General features: G+C 43.4%; 1 protein-coding gene across 6 annotated transcripts in view; it reads right to left on the bottom strand.

Annotated features, from left to right (window-relative positions):
- GRAP2 (GRB2 related adaptor protein 2) overlaps nt 1–23,345 on the bottom strand; it is a 53,903-nt gene that overhangs the window by 16,084 nt on the left and 14,474 nt on the right. For 4 of the 6 annotated variants that reach the window (XM_026065004.1, XM_026065002.1, XM_026065003.1 and 1 more), the window contains exons 2-7: nt 11,813–11,915; nt 8,587–8,678; nt 6,141–6,260; nt 4,280–4,448; nt 2,463–2,594; nt 278–397 (exon numbers count right to left, since the gene is read on the bottom strand). In XM_026065004.1, coding sequence (XP_025920789.1) covers nt 278–397; nt 2,463–2,594; nt 4,280–4,448; nt 6,141–6,260; nt 8,587–8,678; nt 11,813–11,890 — 711 coding nt within the window. In that variant the 5' untranslated portion in view covers nt 11,891–11,915. Of the gene's footprint in view, nt 1–277; nt 398–2,462; nt 2,595–4,279; nt 4,449–6,140; nt 6,261–8,586; nt 8,679–11,812; nt 11,916–17,164; nt 17,218–23,345 lie in introns of those variants that run through there. The other 2 variants (XM_026065007.1, XM_026065005.1) reach the window with 2 other exon arrangements.

The raw sequence follows: 23,345 nt of genomic DNA, 5'->3' as shown, positions 1-23,345 counted from the left end.
CATGTTAACTGAGACTGGTTTGGAGAGCAATCTTAGACCTACATTCCTATAACAATGTAGCCCTGCCCTCAGAGTTCCCTAGAACCAAATTCAAGTGGCTGGGATGGAGTCTTGAGATACAGCAACATCTTCTGAGGTAGAAGAGTACTGCATTACAACAGGTGTAATATACTGTCCCTCCTGCAAACTCTATGCAGGTGACATTGCCCAGACTGCTTAGCCACTGCTAGGGATCCAGTGAGGTCTGCAGATGGGGCCGTCCAGGTACATCACCTACCGGTGTTGGCTGGTGCAGTGGGTCTGTGTGTCTCCGTTGCACAGCTGCTGCCCTTCCTTGGCTGTGATCTGTCAGTCCATGCAGCCCATCTTTCCTGTCCAGGCTCCCACTATACCTATCCTAGAAAGACAACAGCAGGAGAAAAGTCATGAATACACTCAGCTGCATAAATGAGGGGCTTTAAGAGTCATTGATGCCCAGGGAATCAGGGTTCAACCCTTAGATAAATTGTCTTGGATATCTGCTTCCAATATATTTCCTTCACTGCAGTCCTGCAAGCAACGGCCCTTCTGGAAAATAACATCTTAAGACTGTTCTGTTGTGGATTTTTTGTCTTAGAAGTTGAAGGCTGACTGTTTCAAGCAATGTCTTCAGCTGTATTCCACATCTGCTGGGAAAAGGGGTAAGATAGTGGCTGATTTGGCCTCTGGGATGTTTGGAGAAAACCCAAGCCTATTTAACGCACAGGTGACAAGCCATGCTTGCTAAGGGGACTTTTGCCAATCTGGAGTTGTTATATCCCAGTCCTGCCCACTCCTTGCCCTTCCTCCGTCCCATATGCTGGTTCTGCAGTGGGAATGGCAGAGTTGCTGGCTCTGCTGAGTGTATTACCTGAAGACTCACTCACTATTTTTACTTTGGGCTGCCCCACACTGTAAAAGGCAGGGAGCAGGCCTGAGAGTCCAGTAGTCCTGTTAACTGAAGGAGAAAGAGAGAAAACCAGATTCAAAGAAAAGAAGCCATATGAATGCACATCTAAGTTATATCAACACAAATCAGCCCAGACAGATGGAGAGAGGAACTAGGCCCATACATTTAGAGAACAAGTTCTCTTTTGCCTGCTCAACCAACAGGTGCTGGGTGTCTCCCTCCCTCCAGGCCTGTACATGCATTGAGCTTTTCCTTATGGTAATGGTGCAACAGAATCTGTTACTGTGTTAGCTCAGGTTACAGAAGTCTTTCAGTGACACAGGGTCTGATCAGATGTGTCAGTGGAGAGGAGGAAGAGCAACAGCTTGTGCTTGCTGTAAACAGCTATTGTCCCCTCCCTCTCCTTGCTTCCTTTCACGCACCTACTCTTCCAAATGCTCCTTGGTCTCACTTGCATCTTTGTCAGCCTAAGGGATCCCTGAGACTGGATCACAATTTGCACATCACCTGTCCCTGCGTAAAAGTCAGTGATTGAACTCAATCTGGCTTTGCAGCTGCAAGACTTACTGCACAGATACTTCACTCCTATGAGTGTTTCTGCTCTGTATCAAATGTGACTCCTGCATAGGCTGCAGTACGAAATGCGCAGGCCCTTAGCCTTGTCAGAAGTTGTTATTCCATCAGCAGTCCCCAACAGGCAACACTGTTCCTTGTCTGATGGGAAGCAGAACAGCCATTTTGTGATTGTCCCTGGCCTTGTTATATGGAAGCTCTCATAGCTTATGGGACATAGTTTCGGATCTCTTCCTTCAGTGGAAGAAGTCCTCTCCTTGGATGATGCTTACACTGTCTCTAGCTAGAGACATTAGCCAATCCCAGGAAAACTATCTTCCACCCAAATCAGGAAGCACTTTGAAGACAGCACCAGCCTACTGCAAGGAGAAGGAAGAGGAATGTTCTGAAGGAAGCCAAACCCTCCCAGGGTTAACACAATCATTTCTCTTCCCTTATGCATTTTGTGATGCTGAATGTCAGTATCATAACACAGGAAAAAAAGGGGCAGCAAGATTTCACTTGTACCGCAAACTTGAGAGGAGTTCCTAAAACTGTATATATGTGTGCAAGATCTGGAGTTGTTTTTATGCACTCTCACTGGATGTTACTTTTCATCCTTTCCCAAGCAATACAAGAACATGACACCTCCCCTTGTTTTCCAGTTTTTGGGGGGGAGCTCAGTCCTCCCAAGCTCCCAGTGAAAGGGTCACTGTATGATGATTTCTGATTTTTGCTGGTCTGTCTACCAGTCCTAAACAGAACTAAATAAAAGGTCACATATTTATTTCACAACAAAAGAGCTCCCCAGGCTGACACCATCATTGSTGCTACATCTCATGTGGAAACCTGACTGACTCTGCCTCCTGAAGCAGGTTCAGGATGATGGACTTTGACAGGGCGACTATCCACTATCATGCAATCAAGGCCAATGTTTTGTATGCCTGGGTTTGATCTCCCAGCCCCTCTTTCCTGGTAGTACCTGTTGCTGGTGCAATACGGGGACAGGATGCTCTGCATATCTCTTRGATATAGAAAGATGAACTTCTCCAGCTGCTCCACCCAGGTGGAGTCCTTCCCGGCCCATCCGTTCCAGGCTCCCACCATGCCTTTCCTGATGAAAGAAGATCAAAAAAGTGAGGTCAGATATTGCTTCCCACTACCTCCTTGACTGAAGTTTAGCAATCATTGCTGACAGACCACTACCGCTGCTCTTTACCTTGGAAGCTCTTCCAAAGGAAGGCTCCTACCCCTCTGAAACAGAAGGATGAATCAGGAGTCCCATATTTTAGATCTYTGTCATAACCATTCCCCATTTGAAGACTGGGTAGTGATGGGGTATAGTGGGCTGAAAACGTCACCATTGATTTGAGGACTAGCATAGCAACCAAGCTCTTTTTGGAAATGCTGCCCTCAGACTTCATTTGTCTCTGCACTGAGATCTGTATATTCCTATCATTTTATCATATGACTGTAGCATCCAGAAATTCTCATTGTGAACTGAAACCCCACTGTGATGAGTGCTAAACATACCCTGCTGAGCCCTTCACCATAACAAATGTACAGAGCGTTTGCCAAAGCAAACTTGACTCCTGTTCTTTCATTTGCCTGTCTACATCTTGGAGCAAATGCTGTTCCGTTTCCCTTTCCTGCTCACGGTCAGCCCAAACAGGTTGTTTTACTAGGATACACATATAAACATATATATCCTTCCTTTCTCCTATTTGCTGTGGTCTTTCTCTCATAGGTCCCATAGTCTCTATTTTATATCTTAGTAATGCATTTTAAAGCACTGGATAAGTGCTCTAGAAGGAGAAAACAACATGTGCCCCACTTTCAGACTGAAAAATAAATCCTCTCTGTTTTGGAGCCAGCAAGAATGACCCACATGTAGCCTATAAAACTTTACCGCTGCAGTGAGCAAGTCACATACTTTCAGCCTTACCTCTGCTTGCACATCCTGGTAATTTAATCCCAGAATCCGTTTCCCAGTAAAGCAGGACTTCAGTTGCTGGAGTGACCAGGCAAGTTCACTCCCAGCACTGTGTCTCTACTACGTCATTTGCTTGTTCTCCTTACACCAAATCAGGCATTTATTGGACTGGGATTTCCCTGCCTTCTCAAACATTTGCTGCACCTTCCCTGAACACACAGCTTGTTCCCATATCTGCTATGTTCTCCTTGGCAGTACTTTTCTGCCCCTACCAGCCATTGTTCCAGATCTTGCCTTCAGTTCCTCCATACCCCTTGCTGTGTCGGATAAGTAACAGAAGATGGGCAGTTTTTCCAAGCAGACATACTTTCAACTGTAATAACAGCTGCACTCAGAGCACATTCAGGGACACTAGGAAACCAGACTCAAATTCTTCTCAGACACAGCCTGCCAATAAGCTCTATACCTCCCYCCTCCTCACTGCATCACCAGGCCCTATTCTTTTCCTGAGCTAAGAGCTTCTCAAAGCTTCTTTACACCAGGCATCTCATAAGGTAAGTCCTGCTTCCCTTGGCTGTGCAAAGCATCATAGAATTTTGTCTCTGGGGCCTCAACACAGCTCTAGCAAAGGCCCTCTATTGAGATCTGCAGCACTTCCTATTGATATCCAAAACTGACTCTCAAAATTCTGCTCAATTATATAACTATACAGATAAAYCAACAAAAAATCTAGGCTGCAAGGCCTACCAGCATAATAATGTGATTTGGATTCCAGGTGCAGACCCCCAGAAACAACCTTGTAGGGCCAAACTCCTTCTGCGGAAGGTTTTCTCACTGAGGAACTCCTAAGGATAGTTTGTGTGTACCTTCTCTCCTCGGCTGTCATCCCTCAGGAAGATCTGCTTCTGCCTGGAGATAGAGGCTGTCTTGTAGTAGTCCACCAGCTTGTTTAGTGATTGGAATTTTTCTGTCCACAAGTAATAGTTACCCTTTGAATCCCTCATCACTTTGAAGTGCTGCACRTCATCTTCATGCCTGGATCCAATTGGAAAAGTAATAGATCACCACCTGGATTGCAACTTTATCTTCTTTGGAAAGTCTTTTCCAAAAGGGTACCAAAGCTCATTGCTGATGCTTAGCCAAATCTAGACTTCTAGAAAGTAAAGCAAAGATAGCCCTTGTACGTACTAGAGCTGGATGTGGCTCTGTATTTCAAAGGGCTCATCAGTTTACAAACATGCAATGCTGCAAGACTGCCCAGTGACAAAGCACAGTCAGTACAAAAGCACAGGGTTTTAGAGCTTCCCCTTTTAAATAAAGGTCAGAGAAGCTTTCAGGGCCACAAAAGATAATAGCTTCATTCTGTACTTTATAAGAAAGACAGCAATGTAGGTGTAGTCTCCCCACTAGCTTCTGCAGGTGCCTGTTAACACCCAGTTTGCATTGACTGTAAGAGATATGTTATACCTTTTCACACCACATGCATCACAGCCACACACACATTCGCATGAAGCCATACACTATATTTTATAATTGTATAATACCCAGCATAATATATGACTACAAACTCATCTCCTTRCCCAAAAGGAATAAAAGAAGGAATTATGAGGTGCAATTACAAGTCAAAATTAACAGTCCCACCTCCTGCCCTTGATTTCCCCCCTGTAGTTCACCCCCACCCTTACCTCTCATCCAATTTGAACAATTCCACTTTGTACCAGATGTGATCTGGTTTTGGTGTTAGCACAGTTTTGATCTAAACCAGCTAGCCCTTTCTTAGATAATGCTGGGCCATGGTTAGGGGGACCACATGGACCAGGAACCATTCCCAGTGAACTGCTTGAATACAGCTGTTCTGTTCTGTGGGGTGAAGAGAGTTTAGCCATATGGATCTGACCTCTACCATGTTGCTTGTCTTCAGGTCAGAGAATAGTGCCTGACTGTGCTTAGTATATTGGTGTAGATGTAGCCAAAGTCTCCTAGAATGGGAAGAGGTGGCTTGAGCAAACATCTAGGTTTGGAAAGAGGGGGCCACAGCAGAGTTACTATTCTTGGCAGAATGTTTTCCTGCATTTCCTCCCGATACTTTTTAAGCTCCCTGAATCAGAAAGTGCACAATGCCTGGAAAGCAAATTGCTAATCAGTACTTTAATTTAAAACTGATCATCAATTGTTTGACTGAAAATCGGGAAACCAGTCGTCAGTTAACAGCTCTGCTTTGAAGCAAGGGCTCTGAGAAAGGATGGATTACAATAAATGGCTGAAWTGCAGTTGGGCTGCTAGTGACAGAAAGCCATTCAATGGCTCTTTAGTGACCTGTGGGAAATAGATTAATAATGTAACAGTCGTCTCTTTATGGGTAGTAGTGGAATTGTTGGATCCCATAACTGGAGCTGTCAGGCAAATAAAACAAATAGAAGGCACATGTTTTGCACTGTGGGAGATGTCCCATGTACCACTCTCTGCTTTGCTGCAGCTCTTTCAGAAAGCAGGCCACCAGGAGATGCAGCTTTGGAACGGGGCATTCACTGTGTCACTTGAAAAAAAAAAAAACAAAAGCATTTGGGAATCAGATGCCGAATTTGTTTTCATCTGCAACACAGCAGCTCTACCAGTGACTGGCAGCATGCAAACTTCCTGAGAGGCAATTAGGATTCCTGTTAAGAAGAGGCTAGGGAGACCATTAACCAGGAAAAGGAGTAAGAAGATGCTGTAAGAAGTAGATACCTGACAGAGATGGAGAAGTCACCATGAGAGTTCTGACTGGCTCGGACGATGAAGGAACCAATTCCTTTGCTCATAAGGTTGTTCTCTGCTTCATGGCGGGATATCCTCTCATCAAACCAGCTGTCAAGTGGGAAGAAAAATCAAGGAGACTTGAATAAGGAGTTGAACTAAGGAAAGGAATAGAAAAGTTGAGGGTAGGGAGAATATGAATAAGCAGGGTGGAGGAAAGAAAAAAGAAACAGATCAGAGGATCCTACATGACTATTCCCGCTGGCCACATACATACTAAAGTACCAGGTTATGATGGGTGCAGACCATCTTCTCTGAGCAGTAAAAGCACACAGGTGCAAAGAGAACAATGTAAGCTTTGGCCTGTTAAGAAGCAACACTCAGCTAAAAGTCAAATTACAGGCACAGTACAGTGAAGTGTTAAAGTGATTTTAAATTACAAATGTGCATGTACATACACATATTATTCTCAGACATATACATCAAATAGCTTTTGGTAAACTGATTGAAAATTACTGGACTGTGATGGATATATTGCACGGAACAAACAAATTTTTAACAGAAGCAAGGCATGAAAGTTTCAGTACTATAAATTGACTCTTGCAAGAGTTATAATACCACAAAAATCGCAGAAACACAGAATATATAAGCACACTTATGTAAATTTAGCCAGATATAACAAACTGCTAATATAAGTCACTGGGCATATAATGAGGAAAGTCACCATAAATGGTAAAATAATACAGTGGCAATTGCAATTTGTAAGTAGAGAAAAAAAATCATATTCACTTATATATGTTCACAGCTAATAAGTTCTACAATGCTTAATTGCCTGTATTCCATTAAAATTATGGACTTAGTTTCACAAGCTCTGTCATTTCCACTTTTGAGTTTCCTTATTCTTCTCCTTACCATCATCACAGTTTACCTATGTATCATTAGCAATCAACGGGAAATCAGACCTTAATCAGCACTGATAACTGGTATCAATGATTACTTCGCAAAATAGAAATGGGAAAAAATTGCCCATCAAAAACAGGGGACAACTTTCTTCCCTACATCTGGTTCTAGCATCTGGCCTGAACTGCTTCAAATTGTGGACCTGCTACACTTAGAAAAGCATCAAAGTAGAAATGCTTCTTTCCATCTCTTGCATAGGGAAAACATGAGAAAAACGCATGTGAAAAAAGAAGCTGCTAGTGTCCCTGTGTGATGCCACAGCCCTGTGAAAGAGTGAACAGCCACAGCTGACTGAGAGATCTCATCACCTTGAGGCCCAAAAGTATAAGCCTATCTATGAGAGAAAACCAATAATGTCCTTCAGCTCAGCCAGGCAGGCTGGCTCATGTCCAAACAGGTCTGTAAGTGCCACCTCTAAAGGGGACAGTGGCACTTACTTGTGAACCACAAGAATCCCTGCATGCTTCCAGTTTGCCTGCTCAGGACACCAGTGGGCACAGCTTAGCAACGAACCAGGCTTGGTGCATGCTCTCCCTGCTCTCTTCTGAAATGCTGCAGCACGTTTTCAAAAGAGGAGGATTAAAGGGGCTGTGGCTTCAAGGAGGATTTCTGCCAATGGAAAGAAAAAGGTTGTAAAAATCCCATGCTTGGGTATATTTATTGCACAGGGCTGGACAGCACATTTAACATGCATTTAAACCCTTACTGAAAGCATGGTGCTATCTACCCAGCAGGAGAAATGGGGGGGGGGGGCATGCCTGCCCTCTGACAGGTCTATGTTTGGGTGTGCAGTCACAAAGCTGGGAGAGGTGTGTGTGTGTGTGTGTGTGTGTGTGTGTGTATGTGTGCATGTGTGTGGGAGCAGAGTGACATGTCTGGTCTACCATCTCTGTCAATCCATGAGTAACACCAGATGTCACAATCTCACATAGCATTGCACTGACCTCTAGCGTATAGAGAGAAACTCACATACACTTTGTGGGGGAGAGGGAATGTGGATGGCAGGGTGGGGAACAGAGAGTTAATGTAGTTAAGAGTTGGGGGGAGGGAATTAAATTTTTTTAATTCATTTTCAGAGAGATCTCTTGCTCTTCCTTTTTTGCTCAGCCTCTGTCTCCGCTGCCAAGGCTCCATATTATGACAATTCTCCTTCTGTCCAAGGAGAGCTAAATGCAGTTTCTGCCATATCCCAGTGACATCCTTCTGAGCAACAGTAACAAAGGAGTCGCTTGAGAGTGATACAGAGCATTGAGTACCATCCTGCTCTGAAAGAACAGGAGATGTTTCACGGCAGGAATGAGATGCGCTGGCAGAACTGCATATAGTGTTATGGCAGTCTTTGCCAGCCCTTAATTATATTATAACCAGTGCCTCCTCTGTCTTATTCTCCTAGGAGCATGCACACACACATATGTGCTCTTGACAGTACTCCGTGAAAACATGCAATGGTGATGTGTGCAGTTTTTGTGACACTTACGGGGGAACATGAAAATCAATGAAGTTCTTAGGAACGTAGCCCTCTTGACTTCTCAGCTCAGCTTTGTACCACTCTTCCTGGGAGCTTAAAACCTGCAATGGAGAGATGGAAAGAATAAGTGTTTGCCCTGAGAAAGGCAAAAGTAACCAAGATACTGAGAGAAAACTAGAATTTCTTGTAAGAATAGAAGACAACTCCACACATGCTCACCCACCCACCTTGCAGCAGGTTTAGTGGCTGATGACCACTTCAGAGCAAACAAAGCTATGAGAAAGGCTGGGTGGAATTAAAGGGACTGCTTGTTAGCTTTGTCCTTTCTTCTGAATGCCTGTCCAGGTGGCTGGGAATGCAGTCTACCTGTCTCTGATGTCTGTGAGATGGAGGAATTCAGCTCTGAAGGACTTAACAGGGGTTTAAGGAGCTCTCTGGGCTGTTTTTAATGGTTAGTATTGGAGCATATCAATTTCAAAGGGGAGGAAAAAAAATTTGTGAAAACTCCTCCAGCATTTATGTGTATGAAGGGAATACATAGCTATACCAATATGTGTGTGTGTGTGTGTTATGACTCCACACATGTTATCCTGTGCTCGCATGTGTCACTTCACAAGAGTGTATTTAGTGGGTTAAATCTGCAGCTGTCCTGAGTTTTATCAGGGTAGGTAAAAGGAGGAAGCAAAAAGTGCTTGAAAGCCACTGTTACACTTCCAAGATTGTAGGACAGCAGAGGCCAGCCCACAGTGCACACTGGAGCAGCTTCAAGGAGTGTTCCTATTAATGTTGACTGGAAAGGTCCTTAGGGACTGTAGCACAGGCAATAGACTGCCCAGATTCACTGCTCTCTGGCTGATGGCTCCTGATATGGCCCTAAGCTAGATGGAGAGGACAGGAATACAGTCACATTATGATTTTACTGCATATGTTGCGGTCCTTGGTGTTTTGTTTGACATTTTGGGTCCTGGGACAGAATTCCTTTTTATAAAATAGAACATGTTTCTGCTCATTCTGGTTTTGGAAAGGATCTTGAAAGCAATAACCCTGACAGTTTTAAGAGGAGAAAGCAAGTGGAAAAGACTTAATTTAAAAACCATTGTTAACAATAATAACACTTGTGTTGTAAGCCAATCTCATAATTTTGGGAGCTTAACACATGAATTCTAACCACTTGGTGTTGGCAATAGGATGTCCCTGTCTCTGGGGCTGATTCTCCATTGCCTTGCCTGCCACGTAGGCCCTTTTTATGCATGTGGCTAGAGAAGGGTTGGGCAGTGGAAAGCTGTGGAGTTCCCTGCTTGTACAGCTGCTCCTTCCCCCATCCCTGGGTGCTGGATTAAGGCTTCCTTTTGCTGCTCTGGCTAACCAAAGGGGACAATAACCACTCTGCTAGCGCTCAAGCCCTGCTGTTTCCAGAACAAACCACTTGCTGGTTCGTGTACAGAGCTGGCAGGTTTGTGTGTGTGTCATTCTCTCAGAGAAGGATGTGTGGGGGGGTGGATTTCCTCCTGTCACTACTGGTTGAGGGCCTCATGTTTCCTGTTTTTTAATCTCTACATCAATACTGTTCATCTTATCTCTTTCATAAATCAGAAAGACAACCAGCAGGTTGCGCAGGCAGCAGAARGGGGCTCATGACAGGGTATGCATGTATGTGTGTATATGCCAGAAGCAGAGATGTTACTCAGGCTAATTTACTGTTACTATGGCTTGGGCTGCTAAGGTATTATTTTGTTCACCTCAGGGATGTTAAAGCAAGAGACAGTCTGGCTTTTCTGGTAGTGAAGTCTCAGTGACAACTACTAATAATAACATATAGCTGTTATTTCACACTTTTCATCAATAGCTTCCAATGTGCTTCGAAAGAAAACTCTAGCTTATAATGATTTTACAGGAAGAGAAGGAGAGGAACAGAAGGAAAACTGATCTGGCCAACACCATCACCCCTGCAAAGGGATTGAATGAAACCACAGTCTCCTAAGCGGATATCAGGTAAAGATCGRGGAACAGCAGGGACATGGGGACTACTCTTGACTTAAAAAAGAATTGTAAAGGAGGTATAGAGTGAAGTGTTCATCTGTCCTAAAGAGAAGAAGTGATTTCTCCAGAGCACTTCTCATAGCTCTCTGGAGAAAACTTCTTTTTGATCTTAACAAATTCTCGATGACACCAGCTTTGTCTAAGCTTCAAGAATTAAAAGGACAACAAAATAAAACATGGAAGGGGCAAGGCTGAGAGCCAATATTAACTGGAAAAACTGGGACTGGACAGGGAAAGACAAAAGGCTCCCTGGCAGAACATGGGTTTAGATCTTACTGTTGTACAACATCCCTTTGGCCAGTGATGGAGTTACAGGCCTTAGAAAGGAGTTACACTCAGTCCTTTTCAACTGAAACAGAACAGCTATGCTGTGGGCTGAGAAGTGGCTAATTTAGGGTGGAGCAGCATGTAACTTCATCTGTGAGACTTCAGTAGGGTTAACAAGAACTGTTCTATAATAACACATGCAAATCAGCTTTAAGGAGACTTTCACATGCTCTGTATTGCTTATGATCAACTGCACTTCTTCTGCCAGTCTCTGCCATTCCTCCACTGCTAAATTATTGCTGGGTTGGTATAGAGAATTATTTGCCCAGAGCCTCTTAATCTCTTCCATCATCATGTGTGTAACAGAGATTTTCTTGTGGACATTTCCTCTTCCATTTGAAATTGCCTAAAACCCCTGTGGCAACTACAGTAATTACTTACACTGGAAAGTTAGATACAAGTTCTATAATGCATGATAACCATCTTTCTAACAATTTAAGAGTTGGAAGTAAGGAAGATAGGATGACTGTAGACTGGAGTGATTGCTATCTATCTTTAGATGTAGTCACCCTAGACTATCTATATAGTCAATGAAAAGAGACAGACACCTCAAAATCTGTCTGCCTGAGAACTGGATCTCTCCCCCAGCAAAGATACTTATCCTTCCCTGCTGATTCCTGGAGGATTGTAGGGCAACTACATCCACAGGTTAGGGATCTAAAATTGAGTAGACCTAGACTCAAGTGACCTGGGAGTTGTTACTTGACCAGTAGCAGACTTTATGGGAGACTTGTGTCTCATGTTTGCATCCCAGTTTATAGATGTCATGGTCAATTTCATTTATCAATGCAAATGGGAGCACAGCAAGATCTGTCTGAACTCTTAAAGCTAATAACTGTCCTTTAGTCAAACCTGGGGCTGCACTTACCTTCAACATATCCCCAGCCTGGAAGCTCAGCTCATCTTCTCCTGAAGCACTGAAATCAAACTTGGCAATGGCTTCCATACTATGTCTTGGTTGCAGAGCAAAGCTGGAAGAAGTGTAGGTTTGTCATCATCTGTGAGCTGCTTGGACTACTGAGTCTAGCTTATAGCAACCTTATAGGCAATGCTGTGATTTGTACAAGGGTGAGGGTGCACCAACCATTACTAGGCATTAGACACTGAAAGACATTAGCAGCTAGAAGATATAGCATGGCCAAGAAGCTATAACTCACTCAAGTCAGTAATTCAAACAAACCAATGCATATGCTCATTCCAAAACATCTCCTTCTCCCCAGCAGTCTCACTGAAGGGTTGCACACTTCACCCAAATAAACTGGTAGTGGGGAAAACCTTCTAAGCAAACCAAACACTACTCTGTCACAGTTCCCAAAGAAGCAAGCGACTCTGCATGCATTTTCCCTCTTCAATGACTTACTCTTTGTCCCAGGAGAAAGGCAAGCTGTGGACAAAAGGAACAGCCTGCAATATATATCATTTTTTCTTGGACAGAAGCCACAATACTGAAGGTTGAAAGAGTCTTTTCTGTGTGTTGGCTTAGCATGGGTAACCACAACTTTCAGCTACAGAAAACTGTTCTGCAGAAAGGCTGTATTCCTTGTTTCAGAGCAGGCAGAGTGTGAAACTGTAGCACTGACAAATTTAAGGCATGCACATACCGTACCTCAATGTTCATAACTCAGGAGCTTGAAATGTACCAGACAGCCCTGCAAACCAAAGCCTGCTTTTCATCAACAGAGCAGATGTGGCAGGGGAAGTAGCAACATGAGCTTTGCTTCTTCACCACTTCCTGCTCACATAACTCGGATGTACCCCAGCAGGACCACTTCTATGATCAAGAGAGTTATTCATTTCCCATGGCTGGTTCACGGTCCCTGCAGCCCAACGGCTGAGGCTGCCAGTGGCAAGACAAGAAATGGCTGGGTACTGCCACTTTAACCAAGTGCACTGCTAGTAGATCTTCTTGCAGTCCAGTTTGTGAAGATCACCAGACAGCTCCAACATAGTAATGTTCATAGTTACTATGCTAGGTTCACCTGGAAGCAATGATCTTGAAGCCAAAGGCTCTATTACCTAACTTCAACTCTCACAAAAGCACCAAGGCTTTATGTCTGGGGAAGAACTGCCAACTTGCCTGATCCAAATGTTCTTAACCAGAAAGCCCTAGAAAGAAACCGTACTGACAACAACCCTAGCTCGGATGCTATTTTCCTGAGTCTTCTGTTAGAACTGAGACAGGACCCCATCTGACACAGAGCAAGCTCCAGAATTAGGCCACCTAATTAGCCACAGGCTACTGTAACCCTCCTTCTCTGTAACCTCTGCTGTAAGCTTCCCTCTGAAGGCAATCTAGGCCTTTAGCTGCCTATATATCAAGGATCCAGGGCCCTGCTTTGATATGGCACAGCTGTGTAACCTTGACTCAGACTGTGGAGAAAGAGTTAGGAGAAAATCTGTAGAGAGATAAGAAGGGCAAAAATTACATACAGTGGTAGGATTGTTGAGATGGGATCATCAGTAGCTCAAGGATTCAAGAGAGAAAACACCAAAATGGAAAGATACAAAATCTCAGAGGAAAAAGCCAAGAAGATTATTCAAGATAGTCAGTCTAGCTGCGGACTAATCAAGGATCATTGGGGTCAATGAGCTGAATTCTCAGTGCCATCAGTGCTGACAGAGCTGGTGGCAGATGGCAACTCAGCACCACTGAGRATTTGTCCCAGGGAGCTGTGGAGGCTGGCTCTTCCCCTCCTGACTGACGCTTGCCTGGCAAGCAAAGATTCTTTGGGTGCCTTTACAGGGGTAGTGAGCATGCTAATGCATGCCTATGCATAGCCTAATATTTCATTAAATCCTAGCTAGCCAATAAATAATTGTTTTATACTGTTAAGCTGGGTATCTCCTGCTTGCAGACTCCCTTGCACCTAGCTAAAGATGCCCAGACAAAGCAATCCATAAGAGGGACCATAATGCCACTGGAGATTAGTTCTGAGACTTGTTACATCTCAGTTCTAACTATAAAAGGGTCTTCACATGCTTCCTCTTGGATTCTGTTAGCACCCTTTTTTTGGTGCTTATTATAGGTGAATTTGTATTCCTGTGACTGATGTGATTGATTCCTGTGACTATGCAGTGCCACGGCAAATTGGTTAGTAGTCCACAGGCAGCTCTGTCCATTCAGCATGAACCTGTCCCACAGCGACTGTGGTTGCTTCAGTGCCGGGGCCTCCCCTGTAGCTTGGGGTACATAGATCAGCCGTGATCTGCTATAAGCCTGCTATTCCAGCCCACTGCCTTACAGTTTTGTCAATATGCATTCATATTGAACTGTACCGCCCTATGTTTTAACAATGATGTGCTTTATTCTCATTCTTCAGCTTCACAGCTACTCCAGTAATTCTTACTCTGGATACTCTTTGCTATCTCATGCATACCTGCAAATGTAACTTAAGTTTGCTCTGTGATTGTCGCATTCCTATTCCAGGCCATTTGTGTAACTCTGTAGATGCAACTCAGACTTGATCTGACTGCCTATTCTAGCAGTGACATTCTTGGAGCTTCAGTCTGTAACCTCCCACAGCCAATGCGAGCCACTTGCACACTAATGGAGCATGAGGGTATTAAATAGAAGCAGAATTAACCATTGAGGGAACTAGATAAGCAGTGATGCTGTTTTCATGGAAGAGAACTGAAGAAAAAGACAAAAGGAGAATTACTTTAATAAATGAGGTTTTTTTAGTGTTTTATCTTGCAGTGCTGGGCTGCTGCAGAGGGATCAGAGCCAAGAGCGTAAGTGAATCCTGGAACTCCTAAGTGCAGAGCATTAATCTCAGAAAAAAAATAAAGTTGTTAAAAACAAAAAACTCTGTTTAAATATAGATCCTTTCTTTGATTTCTCCCCTTAGTAACAGGAGAGACAAGGGGGCTTCTCTCTGCAGGGGGCAGGTGGAGAGAGAGCCTTGCATTTTTCAATATCCCAGGCTTTAGAGATGATACTGGAGAGCTGACCCCCTCAAAAGGAGAACAGTTTGCCCCCACCTCTTTTCAAATTCAGCAATCCCAACCTCAGGGAGAGGCCAAGAGACAGATACATCTTCAAACAATCTAACACATGGATTAAATGTGCTTTTCATTGCCAGAGGCTGGATTTAGAAGTGACTCAAATACCATACACAGTGTTGGCTGTGTTGATAAAGCAGCAATGCAGTAATGCTGTGGCCTTAAGCTCTTCCCCCCACCAACTACTAAAGCAACACTAGCCAATAATCCTGTCTTTGTACTCCAGCCTACCACTTTTCATCACCTGAACTTCAAACCATTTCTGTTTTTCTGATTCTGTTCCTCCTTCCATCTGTAACTCGAGAATCCTTACTCTGCATGGGTCAATGCTGGGCTATCATGAAAACTCTCCTGCCAGGGGCCCATTCTTTCCCTGTCTGCATGTGTGTCTCCGAGCACCACCTCTGTGACACAGTGGGATGAAAATCTTTTTGCTGTTGTCATAACTTACATTTGTTAAGCACCTTTTATCCCAAAGGACAGCACTGCAGTTTGCAGACAGAGAGCCAGACTCTGCTTTTAACTGCATGGGGCAACTCCTTTAAGCTTTCAAATAACCAAGGACAATTTTAGACTGTGCATAATGCTGATGTGAAAATTGTCTCTGTACAGAGTATAGCATGTTTATGTTGATGTTATGCTATGCAATGTTTAAGGAGGCTTCTTCAGGTCTGAGTGTGAGTTGACCAGTACCAATATTTTGTGCTGGCTCTCTGCATGGAGGTAAATTTTCTCTACGGTTCCCCGTTGTAATGAGGTGCATGCAAGAGGTAGACGACTATTGTCATTCTGTGGGATGAATGCAGCACAAGATTTGCAAAAGGAGAAGTGAAACACAACTTGGCTTTGAGGCTACTAAGGAGGTAGTTTAGTTTGGCAGAATGCCATTCTCTGAGCAGGAACATCAGCATCTCTCTGTTGATGAAAAGAGCCAAGGCCTAAATTATGTCAGCAAGCAATGTAGTCTGACAGCACCATCCAACGTAGTCTGACAGCAGCATCCCAAAGAGTTTAACATTATTCCTGACATCAAATTGGGTCAAAATTCTGTTATAACAATGGCAGAGGAGGTCACCACCTACTAAGAATTTATCACGCAGGGACTGCCCTGGCTCAGCCCTGCTCAGTCTCACATATTAAGATCACAGAAGGAGGGCATGGTTGCAACAACGTGACTGCTTAACGGAACCACGCAAACTAAAGTCTGATTTTCATGCCTGCAGCACGCACATCTCCAGCCTGCAGCTTCATCCAGTGAGGTTTCGCACAGCATGAGCTATCATGTCTTTGTTAGGCTCTGCAAGAACAACCTATAGGACTGGTGGGCAGCCAGGGACAGAATTCAGCCCTGAACATCTGTATAGAAACTCCAGACAGTATTTCAGCAAAAACAATGGAGAAGAGACCTGGTTATCTAGAAGAGCTGTGATAGATAAAAGCACTGTTTTCACCAGTTAAGCTGCATACAAGCGGCATGGGAATATTTTGTTCCAAAAATACAAGCCTCTTCCTACTAGGTTAACAGTGCAGCTCCACTGACTGTCAGTGATAAGAGGGTAAAATTTATAAGGGAGAACAAGTCACTGAAACACTGCAGCACTGCTGCATTTAAGTCTTGGCTATCCTGTCATTCAGAGGAACACATAAACCTGAGCTGGGCCCCTGTACATTGCCCAGACACAAAAAGCCTTCTAGAAAAAAGATTTGCAGAACACGCAAATTTTCAGGACTCCATGACCAACACTAGTTGGTAAGAAATGTGCCAGACTAGGATGGGGATTAGTCTCCCTGGGGACCTTAGGCATTCTGTGATGCTTCCAGTCATTACAGAGTAGAGCTGGGCAGCACCCTGGAAGCTTATGCAAGAGCAGCACCAAATAGAGTATCACAATACCGCGCAATATTGTGAGACTATAAAACCATGAATCTTTGCTGCACTGGGAAAGTGGTGTGGAGGATTAGTGTGGGGAGAAGCATCTATGTTTGCCGGCTTCCTCCCTGCTTCTAGCTAGTCAGATTTGGCTGAGGCACAGGAATTTGTCCTGTGAAAGTTTTGTCCTGCTGTGGAAGCAGCAGAAGAAGATGGCATTGGGATCCCATGCTCTTCTCTACCCTGCAGTACTTCTTTGCCTCCCCCTCCAAATCTCCACCTTCCTCCCTAGTACCTTTTCCACACAGTTTCCCCCATTCACGACTTAGACCCACATTCACCCCATACCTTGTAGCAGCTCTTCTCCGCTCCGGCGCTTTGCTAGAAAACAGGAGGTGCGTTACCAGCTAAGGGAAGGGAGTGAAGGAGAGCTCAGCCCATTTCAGGCTCCTCCCTGCTGTGACAGGATGTCACACTAGTAATGGGTCCAAATCTGCAGAGGAGTACGGTCAGAAGTGGGCATGGAGGACAGAGGTGGAAGCACAGAATACTATTTGTTGCAGGACAGAGTGAGGCATGGACCATTATTGGTCTCTAATGTTGGAAATATTTGGTACAACATGTATTTACAATCATGGTGCTGTCCTTTGCTGCTGCCCATACCCAACCTGGTTTAACAGCCAAATAAAGGAGGCTAGTGTGCCTCAAAAAGTGGAAGTTCTACCCAAATAAGGAGAACAGAAAAGAGCACAGGTCTGATAAGTTAAATGAGAAACCATAATAAGTCCATTGAAAAGTATATCTTGAGGAACAAGTAGCTGAAGACATAAAAACAAGCAATAAAATCATTTTCAAAGCCATCAGAAGCAGGAAGCCTGCCAGAGTGTCTGTAGGGCTGACAGATGATTGAGATGTAAAAAGAGTGCTCAAAGAAGATAAGGATAAGGCAGAAAAGCTAAATGAATTCTCTGCATCTATGTTCTCTCCAAAGGGATGTAAGGACTTGCCACACTGGGGCTTTTCTTTGCAGAGACAGGTCTGGGAAACTCTCTCAAGCTGAAGAACTGGTAGAGAGGTTTTAGGACAAATCAAAAAATGAACAAGAAYAAATCCAAGGTTTAGATATTTTAGAAATCTTGATTGAAAACTAACTTGAATATGAAATAGTAAAGGTTGAGCAATTAAACTGTGGCATACAACCTGGGACCTAACATGACCTCAGTAGTAGAAGGAAGGGCTTTGAGGGAGACTCCAAGGACCAAGAAGTCTAACTTCTGTATGCCTGAAATTAATAGAAACTATAATGAAGAAAGGAATTACTGGGCATAAGAGAGAGATGACATAGCAAGTGCCTCTCCCATAGCTTTTGTAGAAGCAAGTCATACTGTACAAATCTGACAAAGTTCTTTGAAGGAGCTGATGAGCATGTGGATGTGGATGATTGTTTGAAATACTCACATTTCTAAATTGCTTTTGATGAGCTCACTCACCAAAGACTCTTAAGAAACCTCCTAAGCGCTCACAGAATAAGAGGAAAGGTCCTATAGAGGGTTAACATCTGAATAAAAGTTAAGAAACAACTTGAATGAACAGTTCAACATATTCATAAATGATCTGGAAAAAAATGAAGTGACACAGCTTACTGATGAGAAAAGAAATAATTAGGTTCATACAAATTAAATCTGATCATGACTACTTGCAGATGGTTTTCAGAATGCTGTTAAAACGGAAGATGAACCTCAGTGCTGATGACCGCAAAGTAATGGACATGGGAATAAACAACTGTAACTATATAAACACAGTGATGGACTCAAAAGTAACAATGATCACTCAGGTAAGATACCTTTGGGTTGCTGTGGATAGCTCTATCAAAGTGCTAGCTCAGTGGAAGTCAAAAAGGCAAACAGGTTAGAGAATGTCAGGAAAGCAATAGAGAAACAAACAGGAAGCAACATCATGTCACCTTACAAATCCACAGGGCACCTGTTTGAATATTTGTAACTTGAATACGGCAGCTAGTCCTCATCTCTCCATCTAAAAATTGGAAATGGCAGTATTAGAAATAGTACCGARAAGGTAATTAAGGATGATCAAGGGAATGGAAAGATTCTGAACAAGGAAGGGTCAAACTAAACAGAGTAGGATCCTGGAAAAAAAAAAAAAAGATGACATAGGGGTAAGTGCAATAGCAGTGTGGAAAAAAATGAGAATCATGGAGAAGGCAAACAGGAAATTGTTATCCATTGTTTCTCATAACACATGCACTAGGAACTCATCCTCAGGCGTGCTGGGATCTGGGAGGCCCCAAAGAAAGAAGCTTCGCTGCGTACGTGCCCTGTTCTCACCCTCCTTTGCTGAACCACTGTTGCTGGGCACAGCGTAGCAGGCTATGTGGAACTTAAACCTGAAATGTTTCATCCTTTCTTATGAGCCACGGTACTTCACAAAACAAACCCCCACATCGTGCTAGCCTAAGATAATCAGTCCAGAAGCAGGCAGTGGCCGTCCTCACATGCACCAGCCAGTCCCTCCCTTTGAGGGGGAAATAATCTCCCTAGATTAGCTGTTAGTGAAAACAGAGATAGGCTGTCCATTAGGAAGCACTCCAACCAGTAAGGGGCAGAAGCAATGAGATTTCCCTCTGCAGAGGAAAACCCCTAACATGTTTTGCTTAAAAAATATTCAGGTGCAGAAAGCAAGGGGCCATAAAAAGAGTATAGCCAGCTCTTCTCATGTTGTGAAGAGTCTCACATGTTGCTATGTTTGTGCGCAACAGGAATATAAACTTCTGTTCAGGCAGGTGGGACACAAACCCTTACTGTCTTCTTGGTTTTAAGCTACGTTCATTTTCATGCTCTGTGCATGGCCTGACAGATTACATTACATTACACAACATAACGACCCATTTTCTCTGTTTTTACCACGATGTGATCTAATGGGCTCCCCAGCAACAGACCTGCTGTGATCTGTCACTCGTGCTTGCTGCCTGGCAATGTCATAAAATGCTGGCTTGCTTTCTGTTAGGTAGCCAGAACTATATATTAATATTTCTAATGTCAAGCCATAAAAGAAGTGGCTTTCTATATCATAAATAAAAGAATTGATAGTGGCAAGCCCCCAACAATGAGAGAGAGAGGAAACTACTCTCTTCTCTTTCTTCTCCATTACTATAAGCTCCTCCACTCTCACAGTTATGTTAGCATGTTAACCTGTTCACCAAACAGAATATAAATATCACAGCTATGTCAAAAAATATGAAAAAAATATCCCAATACTTAAGCCTAATTAATGGCAATAGACTTTATGCAAAGGATATTAGACTCCATGCTTCCATGTTTCAGGATAAAACCCAACTCAGCCAGACAGATTATTCCACAACTACCTGCTGCAGACTTACATCTTCTCCAGGAGTACATGCTACTGGCACAATCAGATATGGGATAGCTGAACTATGGGTATGATAAAGACTGGGAAATCCTAGGTTTAGAAAACTTGATTCAGATAAACTTGCACCTGGTCTGACACTTAGCTGAATGATCCAACATAAATGTGCTTGCAAACTTGTCAGAAAACTGCCTAAGAACAAACTATCTCACAAAATTTTAGCCATTTCTTGCTGGGCTGGAGATGTGAAGAGAAGAAACTTTTCCAAGGCATTTTATTTGCTTTACTTTTTATCTGGGAAGCACAGGAGTAACCAGATAGAAAAGAAAAGGGAAAAGAAAAAAAGAAAGAAAAAAATCTGTTTTCAATAAAACATATAAATCAAACATTCTGCCTACTCCAAATGGTCTGGGTTGATAATACATGAAAGATTAAGTGACTAGGTTTTGTTTGTTCTCAGTGTAAACTACCTCCCCATGTTCTTAATTAGTTTGCCCCCAGAAAGTAACATTGCCAACAAGACAGAAAGAAGTGGAAGTGCGGAAACAAGGGAGATTTCAATTGCTATGTTGTGTTCTAAGTAATAACTCAGCAGTTGTGGATTCGGGAGTATCACGGCAGTAAATCCACATAAAGCTGAATGTTATGAATGGAAGCTGTCTAGTCTTTCCTGATCTCCCATCTATTCCTGTCCCACACTCAGATGTGCTCCGCACACAGCAATTCATCGTCTCTCACCACTTTGCCTTCTGTGAACAGCTGCTCAGGCTGTCCGCAGTGACAGGTCATTAGTGGGCAGTTATTTTTTTCAGGACTGAGTGCACAGCAGTGGCAGTGCTATAAAAGCTTCTCTGCAGAGCTCCAGGAACGGATCTGGGCAGAGCTCTGTCCCAATTTGCTATGCTTCCTGCTAGCAAAGATAGTCTTGAAAGCTCTGCACCTTGTTGCTCACCTGCAGCAGTTGTGTTTGTTCATGTCCTAAGATTTTCAAACAGCTCAGTCAACTCTGCACTACATATACACATAATCACCTATTGCTATTCTAGTCCTGGACTTGTCACCATTACCTTCATAAACCACATTCACTTTAGTTGAAATGACTAAAGCCTACTGTGCTTGCACATTTGGTACATCTATTTCAATTAAAGGTGTGAAGCCATTTCTCTTACAGGAATAAGCTTTAACTGGAGAAGTACTATTGTAATGCTACAGTTGTGCTTGCAGTAGGTGAGTGTACAGCTTTAGCTATGTGGTACCATTAAAGCAGCACCACTTATTGCAAGGAGATGTGGCTTTAATCCTGAATAGCTATTTGCTATTCGATTCATGCAACCCTTCCCCATCATTCTGCTAATTTATCTCCAGAGATACCCCCTACCATTCTGGCTGATGAGCGCCTCTGTACTTCTGAGAGATTTTTGTTTGAGAATGTATTGCTATGATCCTCTAGTTTCATCTTCTAAAGAAGTACTGGAAAACTTGATGAGATTAAATATTTTCTTCAAACCCCTCCAAACCTGCTAACTTTCTCTTCTACATTTCCCACCCTATGACTCCTGATTACTGAATTATTAGTGTCTCACTAGCAGATTTATGTATCTAATCAGTTAGGTTCTCCAGCTCCTGCATTTGTGGTGTGATTACATTTAGCCATTCTCATGACATCACAGATTATCATCTTGACAGCAATTATGAGATCGCAAGAACTCAGAACTGACTGGATTAGCAGAGCAGGAAGCAGCAGATTACAATGCAGAAAGGAAAGTTTTGACCTCTTTTCCTTTACTACCAAACAGTTCTCCTGTATTTCCATAGATTCTTTTAACTATTTCACTGATGCCCAGGAGTCCAGACACAAGCCACCTGCCTTACAATTTCTGTGCTTTCACCTGCTTTGAAGACACGTAGCCAGAGCATGCCTGCTGTGCTTTGTAGCATTCTAGGTTTTCAGCTTGGAGGCCATGGACTATTTTTTAAGGATCTGCAAATGAGAACTGAAAAGATCCATCTTGCTGTCAGGGAGGCCTCTGTTCATCACAGAGCAGTCTGTGCCTCTACTAGGAAATCTGGGTGGATCTGCAGGCCCAAAGAAGCTTGGGGACCACAGGAAAAGGTGAACTGAATACGCTCCTCATAATAGCACTTTCTCCAAGCCTGTCCTAACATTTATCTCAACTTAGAGATAAAGAGGGCCAGTTATTCAGGACAAGAAAGCATGGATCCTGGAGCCTGACCTCTGCTGAGGAATCCTTCCCTGGCAGGACCGTTCTCTACATTACCCTCAGCACTGAGGCTGATCTAACAAAACCTCTTTCTTTCCTTACTGCTGCCTCAGGAGCCAATACCATCTCTCTCAGCCCTGTCTTAAGAGTCAATTAGTTGGTGTACTGCACCAAGTTACACTGGGAACAAATTTGGCTCCTGTGACTTTATAATGCATTTGGCTAATTCTGCTTTACAGTGTTCACATCCAAAAAACAGCCAAGTGAAAACACAGAGAGAAGCAATGCTGCTGATAGAAAAAGCAGTCTCTTCCCAGCCTTTACAGTTCCCTTATTATCATCCTTTCCAAACACTAACAACTAGCAAAGTCGCATGGCTATCAAGCCAAAATCAACATGTCTGGCATGGGCTGCTGATTTTCTTCTTCACTATGTGCAAGTGGTAGAGGGGGAAAGCAGCAAGAGAAAGAAAGCAAGAGAGATACTTTTCTTCAGTGATTTGAATCCAGTGCTGGAGCATTCAACAAAACATTCCTTTCCAGCATTTAAATTCTCTGTTTGATGAGCACCTAGTGACTAAGTGGGCTTTGTTAAGCTTCCATTTGAAGCTAGAGGAAAGTAATCTCACTCTTTATTTCTTCCTTCTCCCTGTGTTACACCCCTTTAATCATGCTAGATATATCTAAACATGCTTGATTAAGCCAGCCAGACAATGCACCCCTAATCTGAACTGATCAGGGCTCTGGAGCTGCCGAAGTGAACCTGCTGTCCCTCTATCAGACAGAGCGATAAGGGGTCGGTAATGCAGCTCCATTAACTGCTTCCCACAGAATGAATTTTCCTTGACTGCTCCTAAAGAGCAGGCACTTGAGGAATGCCGCCTGATGGGAAGTTGCATCGAATGGTCTCTTTCTGCACAATTG

This window comes from Apteryx rowi, unplaced genomic scaffold, assembly GCF_003343035.1.
Source record: "Apteryx rowi isolate R43461 unplaced genomic scaffold, aptRow1 scaffold_223, whole genome shotgun sequence".
NCBI lineage: Eukaryota > Metazoa > Chordata > Aves > Apterygiformes > Apterygidae > Apteryx > Apteryx rowi.
The sequence above is the reverse complement of the archived record's forward strand: the minus strand, read 5'-3'. Positions and strand labels throughout refer to the sequence as shown.